General features: G+C 56.1%; 1 protein-coding gene across 2 annotated transcripts in view; it reads left to right on the plus strand.

Moving 5' to 3' along the window:
* Window positions 1-21,262, plus strand: part of RGS12 (regulator of G protein signaling 12) — an 83,887-nt gene that overhangs the window by 38,055 nt on the left and 24,570 nt on the right. For both annotated transcript variants that reach the window (XM_036275345.1, XM_036275353.1), the window contains exon 3: window positions 3,359-3,380. In XM_036275345.1, the coding sequence (XP_036131238.1) occupies window positions 3,359-3,380 (22 nt within the window). The remainder of the gene's footprint in view (window positions 1-3,358; window positions 3,381-21,262) is intronic.

Genomic DNA, 21,262 nt, shown 5'->3' on the forward strand with positions numbered 1-21,262 from the left:
TCTGTGCACTCCTATTCTGTGCGCATCCGCTCTGTGCACACCCGCCCTGTGCACACCCGCTCTGTGCACTCCCGCCCTGTGCACACCCGCCCTATGCACACCTGCCCTGTGCACACCCGCCGGTGCACACCCGCCCTGTGCACACCCACCTGTGCACACCTGCTCTGTGCACACCCGCCCTGTGCACACCCGCCCGTGCACACCTGCCCTGTGCACACCCGCCCGTGCACACCCGCCCTGTGCATACCCACCTGTGCACACCTGCCCTGTGCACACCCGCCCTGTGCACTCCCGCCCTGTGCACTCCCGCCCTGTGAATACCCCCTCTGTGCGCACCTTCTCTGTGGGCACCCGTTCTGTGCGCATCTGCTCTGTACACACCTGCTCTGTGCACACCCGCTCTGTGTGCACCCACCCTATGCACAACTGCTCTAGTCTCTGTGCCTTATTTTTTTCAGGTCTGAGTTCCAATTTCCAGTTTTTCTCTTCAACCTTCTAATCTCTGTGACCCTCTATTGAGTGTTTAATTTCAACTGCTGTAGTTTCATTATCAAACATTCTGGGGGTTCGTTTTCAAATCTGCCACCTACTTCCTCTTTTCTTTATTGCAGCTTTTACTTCTCTACGATTCCATAGGTGTCTGGCGCTCTGCAGTGGACTTCCCGTGTCTGAGACTCCCTCACTGTCAGTTCTGCTGCTCTTCCTTGTGGCGGTTTTTTCTTCGTGATAGGGGAGTTTTGAGTTGTGAGCTCATATTTGCGTGGGCTCACTTTTTTGGATCTCCTGTGGCCTCTGTTGGGCTGCTTCTCCCCAGAAGGACTCATGTTGTGGCCGCCTGGCCTTGGGCATCTCTGAGTGGGCTGCTGCTCCGGTGATGCCCAGCCCTGCCTGCCAGGGGCGGTGCATTTGCTGACTGCTCCATCCCTGTCCCCTCTCCCTCCCTCAGGGACTTCCCCTTACTTCTTTGGGATCAGCAGTATATAAAAAAGTATGTTTGTTACTGTACTGCTTTCTCTATGAATCTAAAGCTGTTCTAAAACATAAAGAATACTTTAAAAAAACACGGCTGTTGAACTTTCCCTGGGTCTGCTCCCTCTGCACCGAAAGCCTCTCCCCGAGCCCTCCTCACGCTGGGCCCACGTCCACGTGGTCCCCACCCTCCTCCCTGCCCCGTGGCATCCCAATCAGCCACCACCTTCCCTGTCTCCTTGGCTTCAGCGACACCTCTCCCCTGGCCCTTGTCTCAGTGCATTTGGGGGATCTGTGCAGGGATTTTGTAGTGCCTTTGTCCTGTCTGTTGAAGCCTGAGAAATTAGTTTGAGCCATGACTGTAACCCGAAGTGAATCCGTCCTTCACATTTATGAAGCTTACATTTCATGGTTTACTCTTGCTGTTACTGTTGACAGTTTCTGGTTCGTGCAGCCCCTGCAGGTCTCCTTCTCATAGTCTCGGGATAATTTGCCTTGATGTTATTTAACGTCTGACACGACTGACTGCAGGTGACTGACTGTGAGTGTGGGAGAGGGACAGCGTCCACATGCCAGCCAGCCTGGGAGGAGCGCCGCCTGCTTCTGCGATGGAAGTCGGGCCCTGGCGCCGAGGGCCGAGGGCCGAGAGCCACGCACTGGCTGCGGGCTGCTCTCCTGCAAGATGACAGTTTAAAAACCGGACACACAGCAACACGTGTTTCACTGTTTGAAGTTTCTGACAAGGTGCCAGGATCCGTTGCAGTATTTCTGACCCGACACTCGGAATGGTTTGAAGCGGGCTGCCCCTCACCCACCCTGTCAGGAAGTGGTGTCCTCTGGACGTCCAAGCCCTTCCTTGGGGAGGAGGGTGGGCTGCTTCGTCGGGCTCTCTGGTCTTGTAGGTATACGTCCCACCAGGTGAGGGGCTAGGTCAGGTCTGCTCGGGATGAGAGAGGCCCCCCATCGCCACGCAGGCTGCAGGGGTTGGGAGCCTTAGCATTGGGAGGGGAGGTCAAGCAGAAAGTACAAAATCCGGTGGGCGCGGAGTTTCACAGCTCAGGGGCACGCGTGCTCCCTCCCGCCCCTGCCCTGGAGGGAGGGGGCTCTCACTGGCTGCCTGGCCAGCCCCAGGCACATCTGGCCTTCACTTGTTGGCATTGTGGCCTGAAGGGTCTTAAACCTGACCTCTGCTTGTTGTGGGGGCCCAGGACCTGGGAAGGGGTGTTGTGCGTGGCCTCCCAGGCTCAAGTCTGGGCGCTCTCAGCGCCTTGGGCAGGGCAGTCCCCACAGCCTGCCCTCAGGCTCACCTGCCTCTGCAGAGGCCGGCCGTTTCCACGCTGGAGCCGGGCCTGCAGCAAGGCGGCCCGGGAGGCAGCCCCTGCAGTCCGAGAAGCCTGTGCTTTACTCTTCTTCGGACCTGGGACGGTCCACATACAGCCGCCTTTGGGGCCAGGGCTGGGCGCTGTTCTCCGCGCTGGGGCTGGGACACCTCAGCAAGGGTGCCAGTCACCTGCCCCAGACCTGCTTCCTCCCAGCTCCTCTGCCTGGGCTCCCCCCTCCCCCCCACTTCCCAGATTCTCCTCCCTCCACGTGTCCAGGTGGAAGTGACCTTCCCACGAAGGCAGCCTCAGCTGTGGGAGGCAGCACATGCCCACGCAGACCTTCTCAGCCACTGTGGCCAGCCCGGGCCTGCAGTAGCTTTGCTAGTCCATGGCTGCCATGCCAGGACCTTCCTCCACAGCCTCCTCCTTCCAGGACTGGCTGCAGCCCGGTCCTGCCCCTGTGCCTCGGAGCCAGCCTCTCCCCTCCCCCGGCCTCGCCCTCTTCCAGGTGCCTCCTTGGGAGCCTCCCCCACCAGCCTGCGGCGGCCACTCCTCCCGCAGCTGGCGTGGCGGGGCCTGGGTCTGCCCTGGACAGTGGAGGTGGTACTAGTGCCGGGCACCGAGGAGGGTGTATTGTGCCCAGCGCAGCGCTGGCACCGGGCACAGCTGACTTGCAAGCCAGCGGCACTGAGCGGTCTGTTGGCAGGTCGCCCGTCTCCTGATGCTGCCTGTGCCCACAGACCGCAGCCCCGGGCTCAAAGACTGAGTGTGGAGACATGTCCTCATTGAGGTGTTACTAAGACTGAGGTGCAACGTGCTGGGATTTGTTCTTTTCCAACGAAAATGACGATGACTTCCGCTCGTCCTGATGCGGCCTGGCTGCCCACCAGCATGGGCGGAGCTCGCTCAGGAAGTGGGAGCTTGACTCACGGAGGTGTTGGTTCTCCGCACACCTGCCGGGAGCAGGGCCTCCCGGACGCTCCCGCGGTGTCCTCGGATGGACGCGCTGTTTCCTGACGTTTGTCATGAGGCCTAATTAACTCATGTCTCTCTCTCTTTTCTTTCAGTCTGCAACTGTGTCTGACGGTGGTAAGTCACAATTTCTGATGTATATTTTTATTATTTTTAATGAAGTGTTCAAACTGTGAAAGTGTATTTGCCATGAACTCATCCACAATAGGGTTTTCTTTGCCATTTCCGCCCCAGGGGAGGATTTCAGTCGGGGCTGCTTAGGGGGAGCTGGCCTGGCCCCGGGGCCGCCGTGTGCTGTGGAGGCCTTCACTGGGACGGTCGGCCGGCGCCACACGCCTGGGCCCACAAGCCCGAGCCTGCGGCCCCTGCGGTCCAACCGGCTCGCACACCAGGGAGGGACGCGCTCGGAGCTCCTGCCGAGTCGGAGCAGGCCCGGGACGGGTGACACACTCAGCTGCTGAGAGGTTGTGGGGGAGGAGCAACCAAAACCTTTGTCTTTCATTACTTCGTGCGTGGGAATCTATGAATGGGACTGATTCAAGGAGAGGCCGGGACCTCGCAGCCCCCAGGGGGCCCGGTCCATGCTTCGTCTGAGCTCCGAGGCCGTGTGGAGGGTTTCTTCCAAATGTTCCTTGTTCCTTATGAACTCAGTGAAGTCCTATCGTAGAGGTTGTTTTTACATGATTTTAATTAATCTGTTTTTCTGGGTTCTGGCAGTTGAATTTTATAATTTATCAAAAGGAACCAGAACTTTCTTTTTGTTTAGGTGCTGACTGTGGGTCTGAAGTCCAGATGATAGCCAAAGCCGATGGGCTCGAGGCTGGCCGCATCGCGGGCCGAGGAAGGGTTGCTTTCCCGGGGGTGGGGCTGGGAGCCCCCGGTGGGCACGCGCTGCCCCTGTCCTGACGCCAGCCCCGGACAGCCAGAGCCGTGCACCTGGGGCTGCAGGTGTGCCCACACCGGGCGCGGACACCAGAGGGGTCTGCTGTTTGTGCTTGGGATTTAATTTTTTAATCAAAGGAATTGTGTTACCTATTTTATGTATAGTGATAACCATGTCATTTAATCCGTCCTAAGCCTGGCGTGGGAATAACTTCCTTAAAAAGAAATAGGACCCGTTGCCAAATCCAGGACGAAGTGAGTGTTTTACGAGATTCTGGTCACGCTGCCCTTCCCACTGTGTTCTCGTTTTTCTTTTCTGGTGAAAGTCTCATCTCTGCAAGAAGCGCACCTGTCTGAGAAGTTTGTTCTCTGTGTTCAGTTGAACCCTAAATACTAGGCTTTCCTGGCCTCCGAAGTCCCTCTGGCAGCAGTGGGTTCAAGGACCTTAGGGACCGTCTGACAAGGCCATTGTGCACTGTTCTTAAAGCTGAACTTCCCAAGTGTGGGAAGTCCCTGACTCACAGCCTCTGTCCTTTCTAAGGAAGTCGTGTCCTGGCTGGTGGTAGTGGTTCCCCTCTGAGGGGCTTTCCACCCTCCAGTCCCACCTCCTTTCCCACTTCAGACCCTGGTGCCAGGGGGTGGGCCTGGGCCCTGCAGCCCCTGGGCCCTGCAGCCCCTGTGGCAGAGGGAGGGGAAGGCCACAGTTCCATGAGCATGCCCTGAAGCTCAGAGACTGCACAGACCGCTTAGACATGTCTTCCCATCTTGGTGCGTCTCTTCGATTTCTTTACAGGTTATAAGTAAGAAGAAAAGGTTCTCTCGGTCAGTCTGCATGTTGGTCTTGGACTCATAGACTACATTCTGCCGTCTTTAATCGGTACGGACCCTGAGGCCGAAGGACAGGTTGCTCAGGGCCACAGAGACACCAGGAGAAGTGGCCGCCGACCTCAGAGCTACGGGGCCCCTGGCTGCGAGGCTCGTGTGCTCTTGCTTCCCACCCGGCGTTCCTAAGAGCCCCTCCAATTGCTGACACCCACTTCCTGGGGGCGCCTCCATGGGACAGGAGACCCCTCCTGTCCGCCCTCCCCCGCAGTGGGCAGGAGTGTGTTGAGAGGATCTGGCGGAAACTCGGTGTCCCCACACGGAGGTGCCCCACACGGAGGTGTTCTGTCCGTGTGGGGTCTGGGGCCTCTGGCAGCAGTTTCTGTGGGGAACACGCTTGACTCCGTGCAGTGACTCGGGCCCACTTGGAAAGTGATGCTCACGGGGTGGGGTGGTCTCACCCTCCAGCCTCGCCTTGGTGATGAGCAGACCACTCCCTCCGAAAGTGTCAGCAGGCAGGTGGGGCTCATGGTACTGACTCCGCGTGTTTGCACCACGCGGTTTTGTGGTTTTATTTAAGGGAGTTGGACAAGGCTGCTCTTGGGGTCCATCAACTCCAGGCGTTTGCGCTTTCTCAGGAGAGGGGTTCCTGACCCCAGCTCCAGGCCCGAGGCCGCCTGTGGGGTGTGCTCAGTCTCGTGGGGGAGCCGCAGCCCCGGAAAGAGGCGTGCTTGGCGGCAGAGAGGCTTGGTGGTGTGCCGCCCGTGGACTGTGCAGGCGTGGGGCAGAGCCCGAGCCCGAGCCCAGGTCTCCGCTCCTCACGCTGTGTGTCACAGAGTTGTTCTTACTTTTAAAATTTTTCACTCCATAAGCAGCTCTGCTAGGACTCCCCCTCCCACCAGCTCACACATCCTCAAAGGTTGAGTGTGCTCTGCCATTTCTGGATCTGACTTCTGAAGGGGAGAACTTGGGGTGTCAGACGCCCACATCTACAGCACATGTCAGGCTGTGCACGTGGGAAAGTCCACGAAGGAACTCGGCTCTGGCCTCTGGGTGTGTGAACGTCCACGCGACACCTCCACCTCAGCTGCTTCATGCACACTCTGTCCCAGCTGCTCTCTGCTGCCGCTCCCTGGGGCGTGCCTGTGCCCACGACGCGGTTCGTGGCCTCCCTCAGCCGGGCCCCACGAGGCTGCAGTGTCCGCCCTCTCCCTCCACCTCGTTTCTTCCGTCCACTTTGCTCCTGGACCTAACCCTAACCCGGCACCGTCCCCCACCTGCTCAGCCGCCTGGGGTTGTGTAGCGTCCTCTCGTGCCTCGCCGGGCACCGCCCCCCACCTTGGTCTCCCAGGGCCCTCCGACACACAGGGTCTCGGTGGCCTCGCCCACGCTGTCCCGCCACCAGCTGTGCCCCAGCCGTGCAGCCCTCAGAAGCCCCTGCCGTGCGGCCCTGATCCGGCGTCAGCCCAGCGTCCTTCCCTCCCAGCAACCAGCAGGCCCATCATGTTTTGTTTGTTTTTAATATGTTTTTATTGACTTTAGAGAGAGAGGAAGGGGGAGAGAGAGAGAGAGAGAGAGGGACATCCATTTGAGAGAGAAGCATTGATTGGCTGCCTCCTGCACACCCCCCGCTGGGACTGAGCCCGCAACCCGGGCATATGCCCTGACTGGGAATTGAACTGGGACCTCTCAGTCCATGGGACATGCTCAACGCACTGAGCCACCCCGGCTGGGCATGGCCTTTGATTTTAAATCTGCTCTCTGCCCTGCTTTGCTCGGTCTGCCCCTTTTTCCTGGAGCGTGATGGACCGAGCAGTAGGGCATCAGCGAGTGGCTGCAGGTCGGGGGTGACAGGAGGTGGTGAGGCAGGGCTCCTCAGCTGCCAGGCAACTGAGGAGCCCTGGCCGGCCAGAGTCTGTCGCTGCGCTGGCTTTCACCCGCTGGGGACACCGACTTTGGCTTTGTAAACGCTGGGCCTGCACCTGCCCCAGCTCAGTCCCAGGAGCCCCGAAGCGGGAGACTCGGCACCCGCCCCTTCGTGCCTTTGTAAATGGTAGCCGAGCGCCTTGCTGGCAGGGGAGGGTGGCTTAATCGTGATCAGACTGGAAGACAACCAAATACAGCATTATAAGCTGGTCATTCTCAATCACTGTGATTACCATAAGACAGCCCATAAAAGACACTGTCAGAGAGAAGGGGTGTAGTCAAGGTCATGTGCCCGCGGTCGGGCTCCGTACCCAGCCTCAGCACCCGGCCTGCCTGTGCTGTCCTGACTCACCTCTGGTATCAGTAACTACTTCCTGCACAGGCGTTCCTTTATTTTTTCTTTTAAAAAATTATCTTATTTTAATTTTTTAAAAAATATATTTTTAGCCCTGGCCAGTTTGGCTCAGCGGTTAGAGCGTCGGCCTGCGGTCCAGAGAGACCCAGTTTCGGTTCCCGCTAAGGGCACGTGCCTCGGTTGCAGTTTGTCCCCGGCCCTGGTTGGTCATGCGGGTGGCAGCCACTTGATGTGTCCCTTTTGCGTCAATGTTTCTCTCTCTCTCTTCCTCTCTCTCCCTCCCACTCTGTCTGAACAAAAAATGGAAGAATGTCCTCAGGTGAGGATTAAAAAAATATATATATATATTTATTTTCTTTTCTTATTGATATTTTTAGATAGAGAGGAAGGGAGAAGGGGAGGGAGATAGAAACATCGATGAGAGAGAAACATCGACTGGCTGCCTCCTGCACGCCCTCTACTGGAGGTCGAGCCCGCAACCTGCACATGTGCCCTGATTGGAAATCGAACTGGGACCCCTCAGTCCATGGGACGACGCTCAGTGCACTGAGCCATACCAGCCGGGCTCTTATTTTTATTTTTTCCAACTTTGTTGAAGCACAGTTAACAAATAAAGTTGTATGTACTTAAGCATATGATGTGATGATTTGTTATGAATACGTGTGTGCAATGCTCACCACATCCAGCCAACGCCACGATCGCCTCTCAGTTACCTTTGTGTTTTTTTGTAGTGAGAACTCTTAAGAGCCACTATCTCAGTGGATTTCAAGTATACAATACAGTATTATTTGCTGCGGTCACCGTCCTGGACCTTAGATCCCTGAAACGTCTTCACCTTCTAACTGAAACTGTGTACTTTGCCCAGGTCTTCCCGGTCCCCACCCCCCCGCCCCCAGCTCCCGAGACCGCCAGTCTGCTCTCTGCTTCTGTGTGTTAGTGTGTTCAGGCTCCATGGAGAAGTGGCATCATGCCGTCTTTGTCTTTGTGTCTGGCTTCTTTCGCCTCGCATCACGTGCTCTTGGTTCATCGGTGCTGTCGAAAAGGCAGGGCTTCTTTTTTATTCTGTGGTATACGCACACCACAACTTCTTTACCAACTCATGTGCTAATGGACACGTGTTATTTCTGTCTTGACTGTTGTGAAGTGCTGCCGTGGAAAGGGGGGTGCAGGTATCATTTGAGACCCTGATGTCAAATCCTTTGGATAGATACTCAGAAGTGGAATTGCTGGGCCATATGGTAATTCATGTTTAATTTTTTGAGGAACCTTCACGCTGTTCTCCACAGTGGCTGCCCCAGTCTGCATTCCCACCAGCGGTGCACGAGGGCTCCCTTCTCCTCGTCCTCGCCAGCACCTGCCTCTTGTGTCTCTGATAATCAGCATTCTGACAGGTTTGAGGTGAAATCTTCTGTGGTTTCCATTTGCATTTCCCTGAGATTAGTGATGCTGGGAATGTTTCCATGTACCTGTTGGCCATGTATGTCTTCTTTGGAAAGATGTCTACCCAGGTTCTCTGCCCATTTTTAACCTGATTGTCTGATGTTTTGTTACTAACTTATGTGAGTTCCCTGCGCAGTTTGGAGATGACCCCGTATCACAGATGGTTGCAGATCACCTGCAGAGGGATTGCTCGCCAGGCGGGCACCGCCGAGCAGGACAGACCTTCGGCCCTGGCGCTTTCTGAGTGAGGCCCGCAGCTGGGTGAGGCCCCAGCTCCCCAGAGAGCACAGACTGTGCGCAGCCCTGTGCCTACCCCGTCACGTGCTCCATGGGCTCCCTCACAGCGCCCCTTGGTGGGCAGGCCCCGACAGCCTTCCCCTGACTCGGAGCCCTGGTCTGTGTCACGTGGTGGAGAGGGCTCGCTGTCAGTCCTTCACCAGCCAGCTCATCTCCGCCTCTGTGCTCTGCTCCCCAGAGAGGCCCTGAGCCCACGGGGTGCTCTGCTCCGCACGCCACTGCTGCTTCGGGAAAGCCGTCAGACCTCGTCACACTTAAACGCAGTTTGGTTGTGAAGGTCTTTTTTCTGCATCAATTAATTTGATTTTCAGACATATCTTTCCTCCTTTTTGCTTTTTATTAGTTCTGTAATAGTACTAGTTTTGTCCTCAATTTGTTTAGTTGGCTCTGCATTCTCCTCTTTCTCACAGAACATGAAGAATTTTCAAGTTCTTTAGGTATGTTTTCTTCCAGACTAGAATTTGTGTTTGCCTTTTGCATGTTATATACCTCCTTTCATCCATCCATCTGTTCACCCATCCACTCATCCACTCATCCATCCACCCATCCATCACCCATCACCCATCACCCATCCATCACCCATCCATCATCCATCACCCATCCATCATCCATCACCCATCCATCACCCATCCATCACCCATCCATCACCCATCCATCATCCATCACCCATCCATCATCCATCAACCATCACCCATCCATCATCCATCACCCATCCATCATCCATCACCCATCCATCACCCATCACCCATCCATCACCCATCCATCACCCATCCACCCATCCACCCATCCACCCATCCATCACCCATCACCCATCACCCATCCATCACCCATCCATCATCCATCACCCATCCATCATCCATCACCCATCCACCCATCACCCATCCATCGTCCATCACCCATCCATCACCCATCCATCACCCATCACCCATCCATCATCCATCACCCATCACCCATCACCCATCCATCCCCCATCCCCCATCACCCATCCATCACCTATCACCCATCCATCATCCATCACCCATCACCCATCACCCATCCATCACCCATCCACCCATCCACCCATCTACCCATCCATCACCTATCACTCATCCATCATCCATCACCCATCCATCACCCCTCACCCATCACCCATCCATCACCCCTCACCCATCCATCACCCATCCATCACCCATCACCCATCACCCATCCATCACCCATCCACCCATCACCCATCACCCATCCATCATCCTTCACCCATCCATCACCCATCCACCCATCCACCCATCCACCCATCCATCACCCATCACCCATCCATCATCCATCACCCATCCATCACCCCTCACCCATCCATCACCCATCCATCATCCATCACCCATCACCCATCACCCATCCATCATCCTTCACCCATCCATCACCCATCACCCATCCATCATCCATCACCCATCCATCACCCCTCACCCATCCATCACCCATCCATCACCCATCACCCATCACCCATCCATCACCCATCCACCCATCCACCCATCCATCCATCCATCACCCATCACCCATCCATCATCCATCACCCATCCATCACCCCTCACCCATCCATCACCCATCCATCATCCATCACCCATCACCCATCACCCATCCATCATCCTTCACCCATCCATCACCCATCACCCATCCATCATCCATCACCCATCCATCATCCATCACCCATTCATCACCCATCCATCCCCCATCCCCAACCATCCCCATCCCCCACCCATCATCCATCCCCCATCCCTCATTCATCCATCAGTTCATCTTCCCATCTACATATGTCAACCGTCCCCTGGCCTTGATTACTGTGCTTTCTGGCACTGACAGTCTCAAGCCCAGAGAGATTGCAGCACCGAGCCCAAGATCCTCGGTGCCAGCTGGGACTCTACCCACATGGGTTCATCCTTGACATTCCCTGTCTTCCTCATTATCCTGCCTGTGCTGTTTTTGGGAGGTGGCAAAATCACACTCAGAGACTGATTCTGTCCCTGCCGCTAGAGTGTGTTGCTAGGGGATGAAGGCACCAGTGCTGGGCCCGTCAGGCTGCTACCAGGGCTGTCACTCCAGGGCATTGTCTGGGTTAGCCCCTGTCGACCGGAGAGTCCCCTTTGCCACAGAAGGAACGAATGTCTCGAGACCTTCGGAGAGCTGTTTGGGCGTCCCTGTGTGCCTTCCCCAGAAAGCTGCACGGATGGGAAGGAGGGCTGTGGTCCTTGTGCACGTGCCCGTGCTTCCCTGGAAGCTGCCATGCACAGGTCTGGTTTTCCAGTGGACTTTTCAGTAGGAACTTCCCTCTCGTCCCCTTCACCTGCTGCTCCAGGCACCCGGTGGCGAGCAGGCTCTGTCCACCACTCCGTCTCCAGGACTCGCTAGGGCCGTGCTCCCAACAGTTTGACATGGTGGCCAGGGCCAAGTACGCCCCCTAAGCATGGCTGCTGGCTGCCTGCTCCTTATCCCCAGCTGACACCCCAAGAATGACGGTGGGCAAGCATGGACCAGATCTAGGGAGGACCCCTATTTCCCACCTCCAGTGTGTGGGGTGTCTCTCCCTCCCCACCCCAATGCAAGCCCCAGCTCTGTGCCTGGGTCTGGCTCAAGGCTATTTCCCCACGCCTGACGCGCCTAGTTTCACGTTCTTTCCAGAGGTGACCTGGTATTTCAGGGTTTGGATTTAGAAGCTGCTCCTCGACACCATGCTGCATGTGAGGTCAAGAGTAACTCGCACAGCTCCCCAGGCCTCCAGGCATCGATGGCGATACGTGCTGCCCATGCAGCGCCACGCACGGCTCGTGCCCCGCGAGGAGCACTGGCCGTGAAGGGAAGGGGTGAGTTCTGCTCCCAGCTGCACAGCTCACAGGCCAATCTCTGAGGGCACGTCCCTGTCCCTCTGTGCCCTCATCTCTGCTCCGGGCTGCAGCATCTTCTCCACCCCGTGCCAGGACCGCTGGGTGGGGCAGGGCTGAGTCACCTGCATGATGACTGGGACCTTGCTGCCAACCTCAGGGGACCAGCGCGGTGAGATTAAGTCAGTAGGCTAACCTGCATCCCTCTTCAGAATCTAAGGATCGTACGTTCATAGCTTTGGCAGTGAACATGCACGCTTTAGAATGACGGGGAGGGTCGGGAGCTCTGCGCGCTGTGGGTGCAGCGTTCCGGTGAGCTCACCTCTTCCTCCTCGGGAAGACGGCAGCCTAACTGCACGTTTCAGAAACGTTTGCTAGCCCTGGCCCGTTTGGCTCAGCGGTTAGAGCGCCGGCCTGCAGTGCAGAGGGACCCCGGTTCGGTTCCCGCTAAGGGCACGTACCTCGGTTGCAGTTTGTCCCCGGCCCTGGTTGGTCGTGCAGGTGGCAGCCACTCGATGTGTCCCTTTCACGTCGATGTTTCTCTCTCTCTTCCTCTCTCTCCCTGCCACTCTATCTGAACATAAAATGGAAAAAAATGGAAAAGTGTCTTCAAGTGAGGATAAAAAAAAAAAATGTTTGCTAAATAGTAGAGATGGAATTTGGTAATTTGTGATTTGTTGCATGAGACGGGTTGTTTAAACCAGACTTCATTTGGGTTTGCTGTTTTCTTATGTTCCCCTTCTTTATGGTTTGCTTTAGGACTTCAAGTGATACCCGCATCACATGGTGTGTTCTCAGGGCGAGTACAGTGTCTGTAAACAGCAGGCAGACGGGAGGGCTTTGCTCTGGACGCTCAGGCTGGATTCCTGCCAAGTTGCCTCCCAGCGTGCTGAGTGCTCCCAGTGCTGCAAGGTATTTGGAGAGAGTTTTATTAGTAATTATTTATCTTGTGACATTTCGTGAAACAAACTAGTTCAAAAGTAGTAAGATCAGCGTCCAAGCGCCTGCCTCCAAGAAGTAACGCATGTTAACATTTGGGCATATTTTTTTCAAGTGTTGAGATCGCAGTGGGTCCCCTGGGTCCCCTCCTGTGTCCATGCCTCGTTCTCCCCACAGGCCCTGCCTGCAGCCAGGTGCGTCTCCTTCCCACTGCGAGGGAAGCCAGCGGCCTGATTCCTGGGGTGCAGACTGTGAGGACCGCGCAGGGAGCCCCACGTGCCCATCAGGGGCAGTCTGCCCTGGGCCTGGGCCTGGCTCCAGGAGCGTGTTCACTGTGGACACAGGGAGCTGTATACTCAGGGCTGTGTGGTTTAATGTGCTGCACTGTGATAAAGACTTTGCTAAAATAATGAATATTGTTTTGAAGCTTTTTACCTAAGAATTTTCAAAATGGTCTGGAAAATTTAATACATTGACTATCAATCAGGAGAATATGTATAAATCGCTGAGAGAGTTGAAACTCTGATTGGCCAAAATAATTTCGGAGAAAGCTCTGGAGCTGGGGAGGGCTCAGTGGCGTTTCGCAGGGCCTGCCTGACCGCTCTGGTAGATTAGGGTGCTCTCCCCACCCCCGGGGACACACCGAGAGGCAGAGCCTGAGCCTCTGCGCGCACCACTTGGAAGAGAGCGCTGAAGAGGTTCTCTCTTTTTAATTTTTTATCCTCACCCGAGGACATTTTTCCATTTTTTGTACAGATAGAGTGGGAGGGAGAGAGAGGAAGACAGAGAGAGAGAAACATCGACGTGAAAGGGACACATCGAGTGGCTGTCACCCGCACGACCAACAAGGGCCGGGGACAAACTGCAACCAAGTACGCGCCCTTAGCGGGAACTGAACCCCGGTCTCTCTGGACCGCAGGCCAACGCTCTAACCGCTGAGCCAAACCGGCCAGGGCTAAAGATGTTCTCTTCATTGCTGGTTTTCAACAATTTAATTATGACTGAGTCTTGGGTTGGTTTTGTTTGTGTATATGCTGTTTGTGGTTTGTTGAGGGTCAGATATTCTCACCCCTCCCGGCTTTGGGAATTTAATGACCAACACACTGGATTATTTGAGTTTTTCCTACAGGCCGCTGAGGTCCGTTCACTTCCAGTCCCCCCTCGCTGCTTCGTGTTTCATAGTGTCTTTGCTCTTAGGTTCACTGATGGATTTGTCTGCGTGTCCAACGTGCTCACACGTTCATGTCAGAAATTGTATTTTTGTTGTTGTTGTTGATTCTCACCAGAGGATATTTTTCCATTGATTTTCAGAGAGAGTGGAAGGGAGGGAGGGAGGAAAAGAGAGACAGAGCGATATTGATGTGAGAGAGACATCAGCTGGTTGTCTCCCACACAAACCCTGACCAGGGCTGAGGATCGAACCTGCAACCCTTTGGTGCACAGGCTGTTGCTCTAACCACTGGGCAACCGGCCAGGGCCAGAGACGGTATTTGTATCTCTAGCAGTGCCTTTGGCCTTCACAGCCCTCCACTCTCCCACTGTGTCCATGCTTCCCTTTGAGCCCGCGAGCACATCCACAGCGTCCCCGGTGTCTTCATCTCCTTGTCTGCTGACCCATCATCACTGCCATTCCTGGGTCCATTCTGTTGACTGATGGTTCTTGTTTCGGGCCACATTTTTCTGTAACTTCACTTGTCTAGTGATTTTTGACGTGGCTGGGTTTTGTCATCTTCCTTTGAAGGGTCTAGAGGTTTATTTAAACGGGCTGTTTAAGTTGTGGGTTGGCTTGATTTGTTTAAGGCTTGCTTTTAGACTTTTTCAGGCAAGTCTAATGTGGCTTTGCTGTGGGCTGGCTCAGCCCCACTGTTTAAACCCAGCACGTGTGGGCCTCCTGCGAGGGGGGTTCAGCAAGAACTGTCACCCGCACGACCAACCAGGGCCGGGGACCAACTGCAACCAAGTACGCGCCCTTAGCGGGAACTGAACCCCGGTCTCTCTGGACCGCAGGCCGACGCTCTAACCGCTGAGCCAAACCGGCCAGGGCTAAAGATGTTCTCTTCATTGCTGGTTTTCAACAATTTAATTATGACTGAGTCTTGGGGCGAAACTCTCCCAGCCCAGGGAGCCCTGGGAACAGGTCCGCCTGCAGCTCCCAGCTGTTCTTTGGCTTGTGGGGTTTCACCTGAGTTTTGCACACACAACTGAGAACCAGCAGAAGTCTCAAGGTCTCCTTGTCCAAGGCTCTTCTCTCCCGGCCCCTGGTGCTGACCCAGTCCCACAGCTCAGTGGGAGAGCCGCTGCCCCGTGCCTGCCCTGGCTGACGTGTGTGCGTGCCCCGGGCAGGTGGCGAGCGATCTCGGGGTGCACCGCCTTCACTTCTTCTCCGTCAGGAATCGGAACCTTGCAGTGACCATGGCCTGATGTGTAAGAACTGTACTTCACAGACTCCGCCTAGTTTTCCAGTGACATGCGACAGAAGTCTGCTCCCAGTCACCCCGTCATGGCCACACACAGAGTTCTTGAGACATGTCTTCTTTCGTTCTAATTGTGGGTGTCGTCTGTAAAGTCAAGAACAAAACTCAGGTCATGGCCCTTACTTGTAGGATAAAAATGCCCTCACAGCCCTGGCTGGTTTGGCTCAGCGGTTAGAGCGTTGGCCCGCGGACCACAGAGACCCGGGTTCGGTTCCCGCTAAGGGCACGTGCCTCGGTTGCAGTTTGTCCTTAGCCCCGGTTGGGGTCGTGTGGGTGGCAACCACTCGATGTGTCCCTCTCACATCAATGTTTCTCTCTCTCTTCCTCCTCCTCTCCCTCCCACTCTATATCTCAAGATAAAATGCAGACATGTCCTTGGGTGAGGATTAAAAAAAACAAAATGCCCTCACGGCCCAGAGGGAGCGGGTTGTCCTCCCCAGCCCCGTGCCTGGTGCATCCAGCCCCCCTCGGAACCGGGCACGGGGAGGCAGCGAGCGAGCGAGCACCTCATTCCGGAACCCGGGCGCTCTTCTGCCGCCTCACTGCTGTGCGCTGGCCGTCTGCGTTCAGCTGTGCAGCCCAGCGTCGGAGTAAACCAGCGGCGTGAACAGGCCGTTGCGCTGCCGCCAGTCCTGATCTTCTGTAGTCATGCTGTGTCGGCACCATGCCCCGCCCCCTGGCGGGAGACACCCCACATCGTCACAACCAACTTCTCTCCAGGAACCAGGGTTGGGACTCCAGGGGCCTGAGGAAGTGCCCGGGGCCTGATGGGAGGGCTCCTGGCTTGCCCAGCACCCTGTGGAGAAACACCGGAGGCGGCGCTGTGTGTGGCCGAGTGACCCTCCTCCGGGCAGGACAGGCTGTGGGTACTGGTGGCGCTGGTCCTGACTGAACGTGGCAGATGGCAGTGCTCTCCCAGGTGCTTGACTCACCGTCGTTCAGACATGCCTCCTGCAGCCAGGTAGCTGGTGCCACTGTGCCCGTGCCCTTCCTGCCAGCCGTGCCCAGCTGGTCTCTCGTGCTGATGGCCATGTCATCTTCACTGTCCCCCAGCTCTGTGTGCTGGGGACATGGGACAGCACAAACACATGTGTCCCCGCCCTGCCCAACGGACAGGTGAGCCGGACCAACCCAGGACAGCCTCACTTAGAACAGCTCCATTGTTACCTGGTGACAAGTCCCAAAACTCAGTCTTGGCCAGTTTGAACATGTAAAATGTAGGTAACAAATCTAGAAAGGAATATAGATAGATAACGTCGCATTAGAATGCTTACTTTACTTCACTGTACACATTTTACACCAAATGATACTCACTTAGAAGGACCTCTTTCTCACATCTCGTGCTACTACTCTGTGCAAACACTTCAGATGCATTTTTGTTACGCTGTGCGGATGTAATAAATCGTTTGATTGGAGACTAACACCACTGGAAGAGCACACACCATCCCTGCCGCCACACACGCCTTTCGAGACTGCACGCACCTGCCACCAGAACCCCGGAGCCCTGGCCCGCTGGCCCCGAGCCTCGCCCGTTCCTGCCCGAATTCAGCGTCTGGCTCTTTCCTCTAATTCGGTCGTGAGTGTGCGTGCTGTGTGCCAGTCGCCGGTCACGGTCACGGTCACAGCCACCTACAGGTTTCAGTGCTCTCTGCGTGCTGTGCGGCCCGCTGGTCTGACCGACCATTCACTCCGGTGTCTCCATGTGGCGCGCTGTGGAGTGCACGTGTCGGGGTGTCAGCTGCCGCCCCTGCCAGCCCCACAGCACAGGCGCTGAGCAGCGGCGTGTGGGAGTGTGGGCGCCCACGGCCTCCCACGCTTCGTGGGGTCTGTTTCCTGCTGCCATCCGGCGGGCATGGGGCACAGGAGTGCTGCCAGCTTGTAGTTCCCTGACCCCGTGGGAATCGGGCGCCTTTTCATGCTTTTGGGAAGTGCCTGTGTAAGACTCCGGCTCATTTTCCCGTGGGAGCCTCTGTCTTTCCTCGGGGATTGCAGACATGTTTAACCCTCTTCTGGAAATGACGCTCACACTGACTGCGCAAGCCCATGAGCCCTGTGCAGCTTACCTGCCCGTTTTCTCAGTGGTGTCTTCTGATGACCAAAAGGTCTTCGTCTTAATATTATCCAGTTTTTCCTTTTTCTTTTCTGGTAATGCCTTTTTTAATGTCTTTAATTGATTTCAGAGAGAGGAAGGGAGAGGGAGAGAGAGAGAAACATTGATGAGAAAGAAACATCAATCAGCCACCTCCTACACGCCCCTACTGGGGATCCAGCCCGAAACCGGGCATGTGCCCTGACTGGAAATTGAACCAGCGACCTCCTGGTGCCTGGGACAGTGCTCCCTCCACCGGGCCACGTGGGCCGGGCTGGAGATGCCTTCCATGTGCTCTCAGAGCAGACCTTGCCCCTGAGACCTGCAGGGAGGCCCTGCGCCCTGCCCTGCGCTGGGAGCCGAGCGCTCTGGCCTGGGCCTGACTGCTGTGGGTGAGTCGGGGACGAGATTCGTTTCTCCCACGTCAGTCGCAGCTGACCGAGCTCCGTAGTTGACAGGAGGAGCCTTTCCCCAATGAACTGAAGCAGCACCTTTATCAGGTAATCGTATATTTGTGGGTCTGCTTCTGGCCTCTGTATTCTGTTCCGCTGGTCTCCGTGCTGTCACTAGGTCAGCCCCTCATGTCGGGCTGCTGCTGTTCGTGGTGCGTTTTGAGCCCGGGGGTCTTGGCTCTGGGTGCCTTTAGGAGCTGTGGCTGTGCCAGGCCCTCTGTACTTCCCCACGCGTGTTGGGGCCCCCGTGTGGCCAGTGGCCCTGGCTTGCGCCTGCACTGGGTTGGAGCAGCCCTGGGGACCGTGCATGATGCTCCCACTGGAAAGGTCAGCCCTGCGGGCCCTGGGCTTCAGACGGCCGTGTGCGCTGTGGTCTTTGTTACTTGCCATTCGCTGTCCTGCTTGGAGTCTGAGGTTGTTGCCAGTGATAAGTACCGGATGTGGCTTGGTTTGTTTGCCCTTTGAAAAACCATTTATTTCTGCCCTGGCTGGTGTGCACAGTGGTTAGAGCATCGGCATAGGCACCGAAGGGGTGGCCTTCCCTTGGCTGCAGGGAGCTTCAACACCCGTCCTGAGTTCCTCGTGGAGCCCGCACGTGGGGCCTCGGGCTTCTGCACTGTGCAGTGTCCTCTAGACAGGAACAGGCCAGGAGGGTCTACGCTTCATGTGTGGCCCTTGGCACAGACTAAAAGAATGTCTTCATGCTCTGGCCGGTGTGGTCAGTGGTTGGAGCAAGAAAGGGTGGAGGTTTGATCCCTGGTTGGGACATGTGCAGGAGAAAACTGATCAATGTTTCTCTCTCATGTGGTTGTTTCTCTGTCTCTCTTCCTCTCTCTAAAATCAATTAGAAAAAGAGAATGCCTTCATAAAACATGTATTTTATTTGCTCAGTTGAAATACAGTAGTTCCACACAGAAATTACTTAGGAAGTGGATAATGTACGTTTTTTTCATTGAAATCTATATTAGAAGTGAGTTTATTAGGGCTAATCTTTGAAAAATTCCGTGTCTCTTTTTGGCAAGTCCTAGAGACTCTCTGGGTCAGATGCTGCCTGTAGTCTGCCGTCCACTGCCGTCCTGAACGCTCAGTGTGACGGTGACAGGGTCCACACATGCCCGTCATCTCCACACTTCCCACACGGACACTCTGCGGCTCCTGCTCTGCCCACTCGCCTGGCCTTGTGAGCTCCCTGGCCTTTCCCCATCTGCCTGGCATTTCGCTCTCCAGAAGCAAGGGCGTCGTGTCTGGCTCGGCTCGGCTCTGCGGAGGAACAGGCTTGCTGCAGACTCTTCTGGTGCCGACTCGGGAAAGGCTTCTCAGAACCCGGCCCACATGTCCTCTGGCCCTTGGCATCTGCAGGGTTCCAGGAGAAGCTGGGGCCTTGCTCCTCTCCGGGCTGGGAGGTCGGCTAGGAGGCCCGGCTAGCGTAAGCCCGCGGCTCGTGACGCCGGGAATCTCGCCGATCAGCACTGACTGCTGATCTCCGGCCTCCAGGCCCACAGCTTCATCGTGAGACGGGCTGATTGGCCGCGCTCACTAGTTCTCCACTCTGTCTGGGGGCGCTGTGGGGTCTCATCTTGAGATGGGCTGATTGGCCGCGCTCACTAGTTCTCCACTCTGTCTGGGGGCGCTGTGGGGTCTCATCTTGAGATGGGCTGATTGGCCGCGCTCACTAGTTCTCCACTCTGTCTGGGGGCGCTGTGGGGTCTCATCGTGAGATGGGCTGATTGGCCGCGCTCACTAGTTCTCCACTCTGTCTGGGGGCGCTGTGGGGTCTCATCGTGAGATGGGCTGATTGGACTTGCTCACTAGTTCTCCACTCTGTCTGGGGGCGCTGTGGGGTCTCATCGTGAGATGGGCTGATTGGCCGCGCTCACTAGTTCTCCACTCTGTCTGGGGGTGCTGTGGGGTCTCATCAGTGGGGACAGAGGTTGCGCTGGGTGAAGGTCTGTCCCATTTGTCCTTGTCTGAATCCGAGGGGACACTCAGGCCCCAGGGTGGTCGTCCTGGCTCAGGTTGGGGGAGGCGATGTGATAGCCCACACGGCTGGGATATCCTTGTGCCTGGGTTTTCTCACTAGGGGACAGACTAAAACAGAGAAAGATAGAAATATCAATGAAAGAGAACATCGATCGGCCACCTCCTGCATGCCCCCACTGAGGATCAGGCCCACAACGTGGGCATGTGCCCTGACCGGGAATCGAACTGGCGACCTCTTGGTGCAGGGTCGACGCTCAACGCTGAGCCACACCAGCCAGACAAGAAGAAAGGCTTTTAAAGAGGCATGACAATGAAGTGATCCTGACTTCAGTCCTGGACAGGCGGGAAGTAGCTAGAAAGGAAATGAGTGGTGAAATTGGAGCGGACTGTGTTTAGCTGTACTGTGGTTATGAAGGGAACGTCTGTGCTCTCAGGAAACACACACCGAAGTATTTAGGGGCAGAGAGGTTTGCTGTCTCCAAGGTGATTCAAATAGTTTGGAGAAAGTTACGTGTGTGAGAGTGTATGAGTGCGTGTGCACATTTGAGTGTGAGAGTGTGAGAGTGTGAGAGTGTGTGTGTTTATGCATATGTGGGTGTGAAGCGTGTGTGTATGCATGTGTGTGCATGTGTGTGTGAATGAGCATGTGTGTGCATGTGTGTGTGTGAATGAGCATGTGTGTGCATGTGTGTGTGTGAATGAGCATGTGTGCATGTGCGTGAACGAGCATGTGCATGCGTGTGTGTGAGCATGCGTGTGTGTGTGCGTGAGTGTGTGTGTGCGTGAGTGGGAGTGTGTTCGGGGAAGACGGCAGGCAGGGAGTGAGGGGGAGACTAGCACAGCAGACGGAAATGTAGATGGCCAGTTTGCTGCAAGGCCAGTGGGAGTTTCTTTTGCGATTCTCAGTCACCTTTCTGCAGGTTTGAAATTACATCAAATAAAAGTTGTCCCGAACAGACGGCACATGAGAAAGGGGCAATTCTGGTGCAAGCGAAGGTGTTCTCCTGCCGCGGCACCCTGTCCGCCCCTCTGAGCACCCCCTGCGCCTGGCGTGGCCCCTTGGTGTTCCGGCTGCGCTGTGCTGCCTCACGACGAGAAGGGGCAGAGGTGAGGCGAGAGGGCTTCCAGCGTGGGCCAGAGCCTGACTCCACTCCGCTGCCCCCGCCCTCCGTGGTCCCGGGGCTGCTCCTGTGCTGCAGAAATCTGGGGTCAAAGAGCACATTGGTAGGAATGTGAGGTCAGCTGAGGCTGTTTCATTTTTAGGCCCTTTTCTAGAATTGTTTTCTTGGAAAATGTAGAGATGGATGTTAAACCCTTTTTACCGGAGGGTGGTGGCCGTTTGTGCCGCAGTGGCCCTCCAGGACTCGGGGAGGGCCACCCGCACCAGCTCTTGCAGCCCCAGTTGTGGGGACACTCCTGCGTCCTGTGCTGACCTGCTCCTCTCAGTGTAGGGGGTCTGCTGGGGTCACCGCTTAGTGCCTGGTGCCTTGCTCTGAT

Source organism: Molossus molossus, unplaced genomic scaffold (assembly GCF_014108415.1).
Source record: "Molossus molossus isolate mMolMol1 unplaced genomic scaffold, mMolMol1.p scaffold_m16_p_1, whole genome shotgun sequence".
NCBI lineage: Eukaryota > Metazoa > Chordata > Mammalia > Chiroptera > Molossidae > Molossus > Molossus molossus.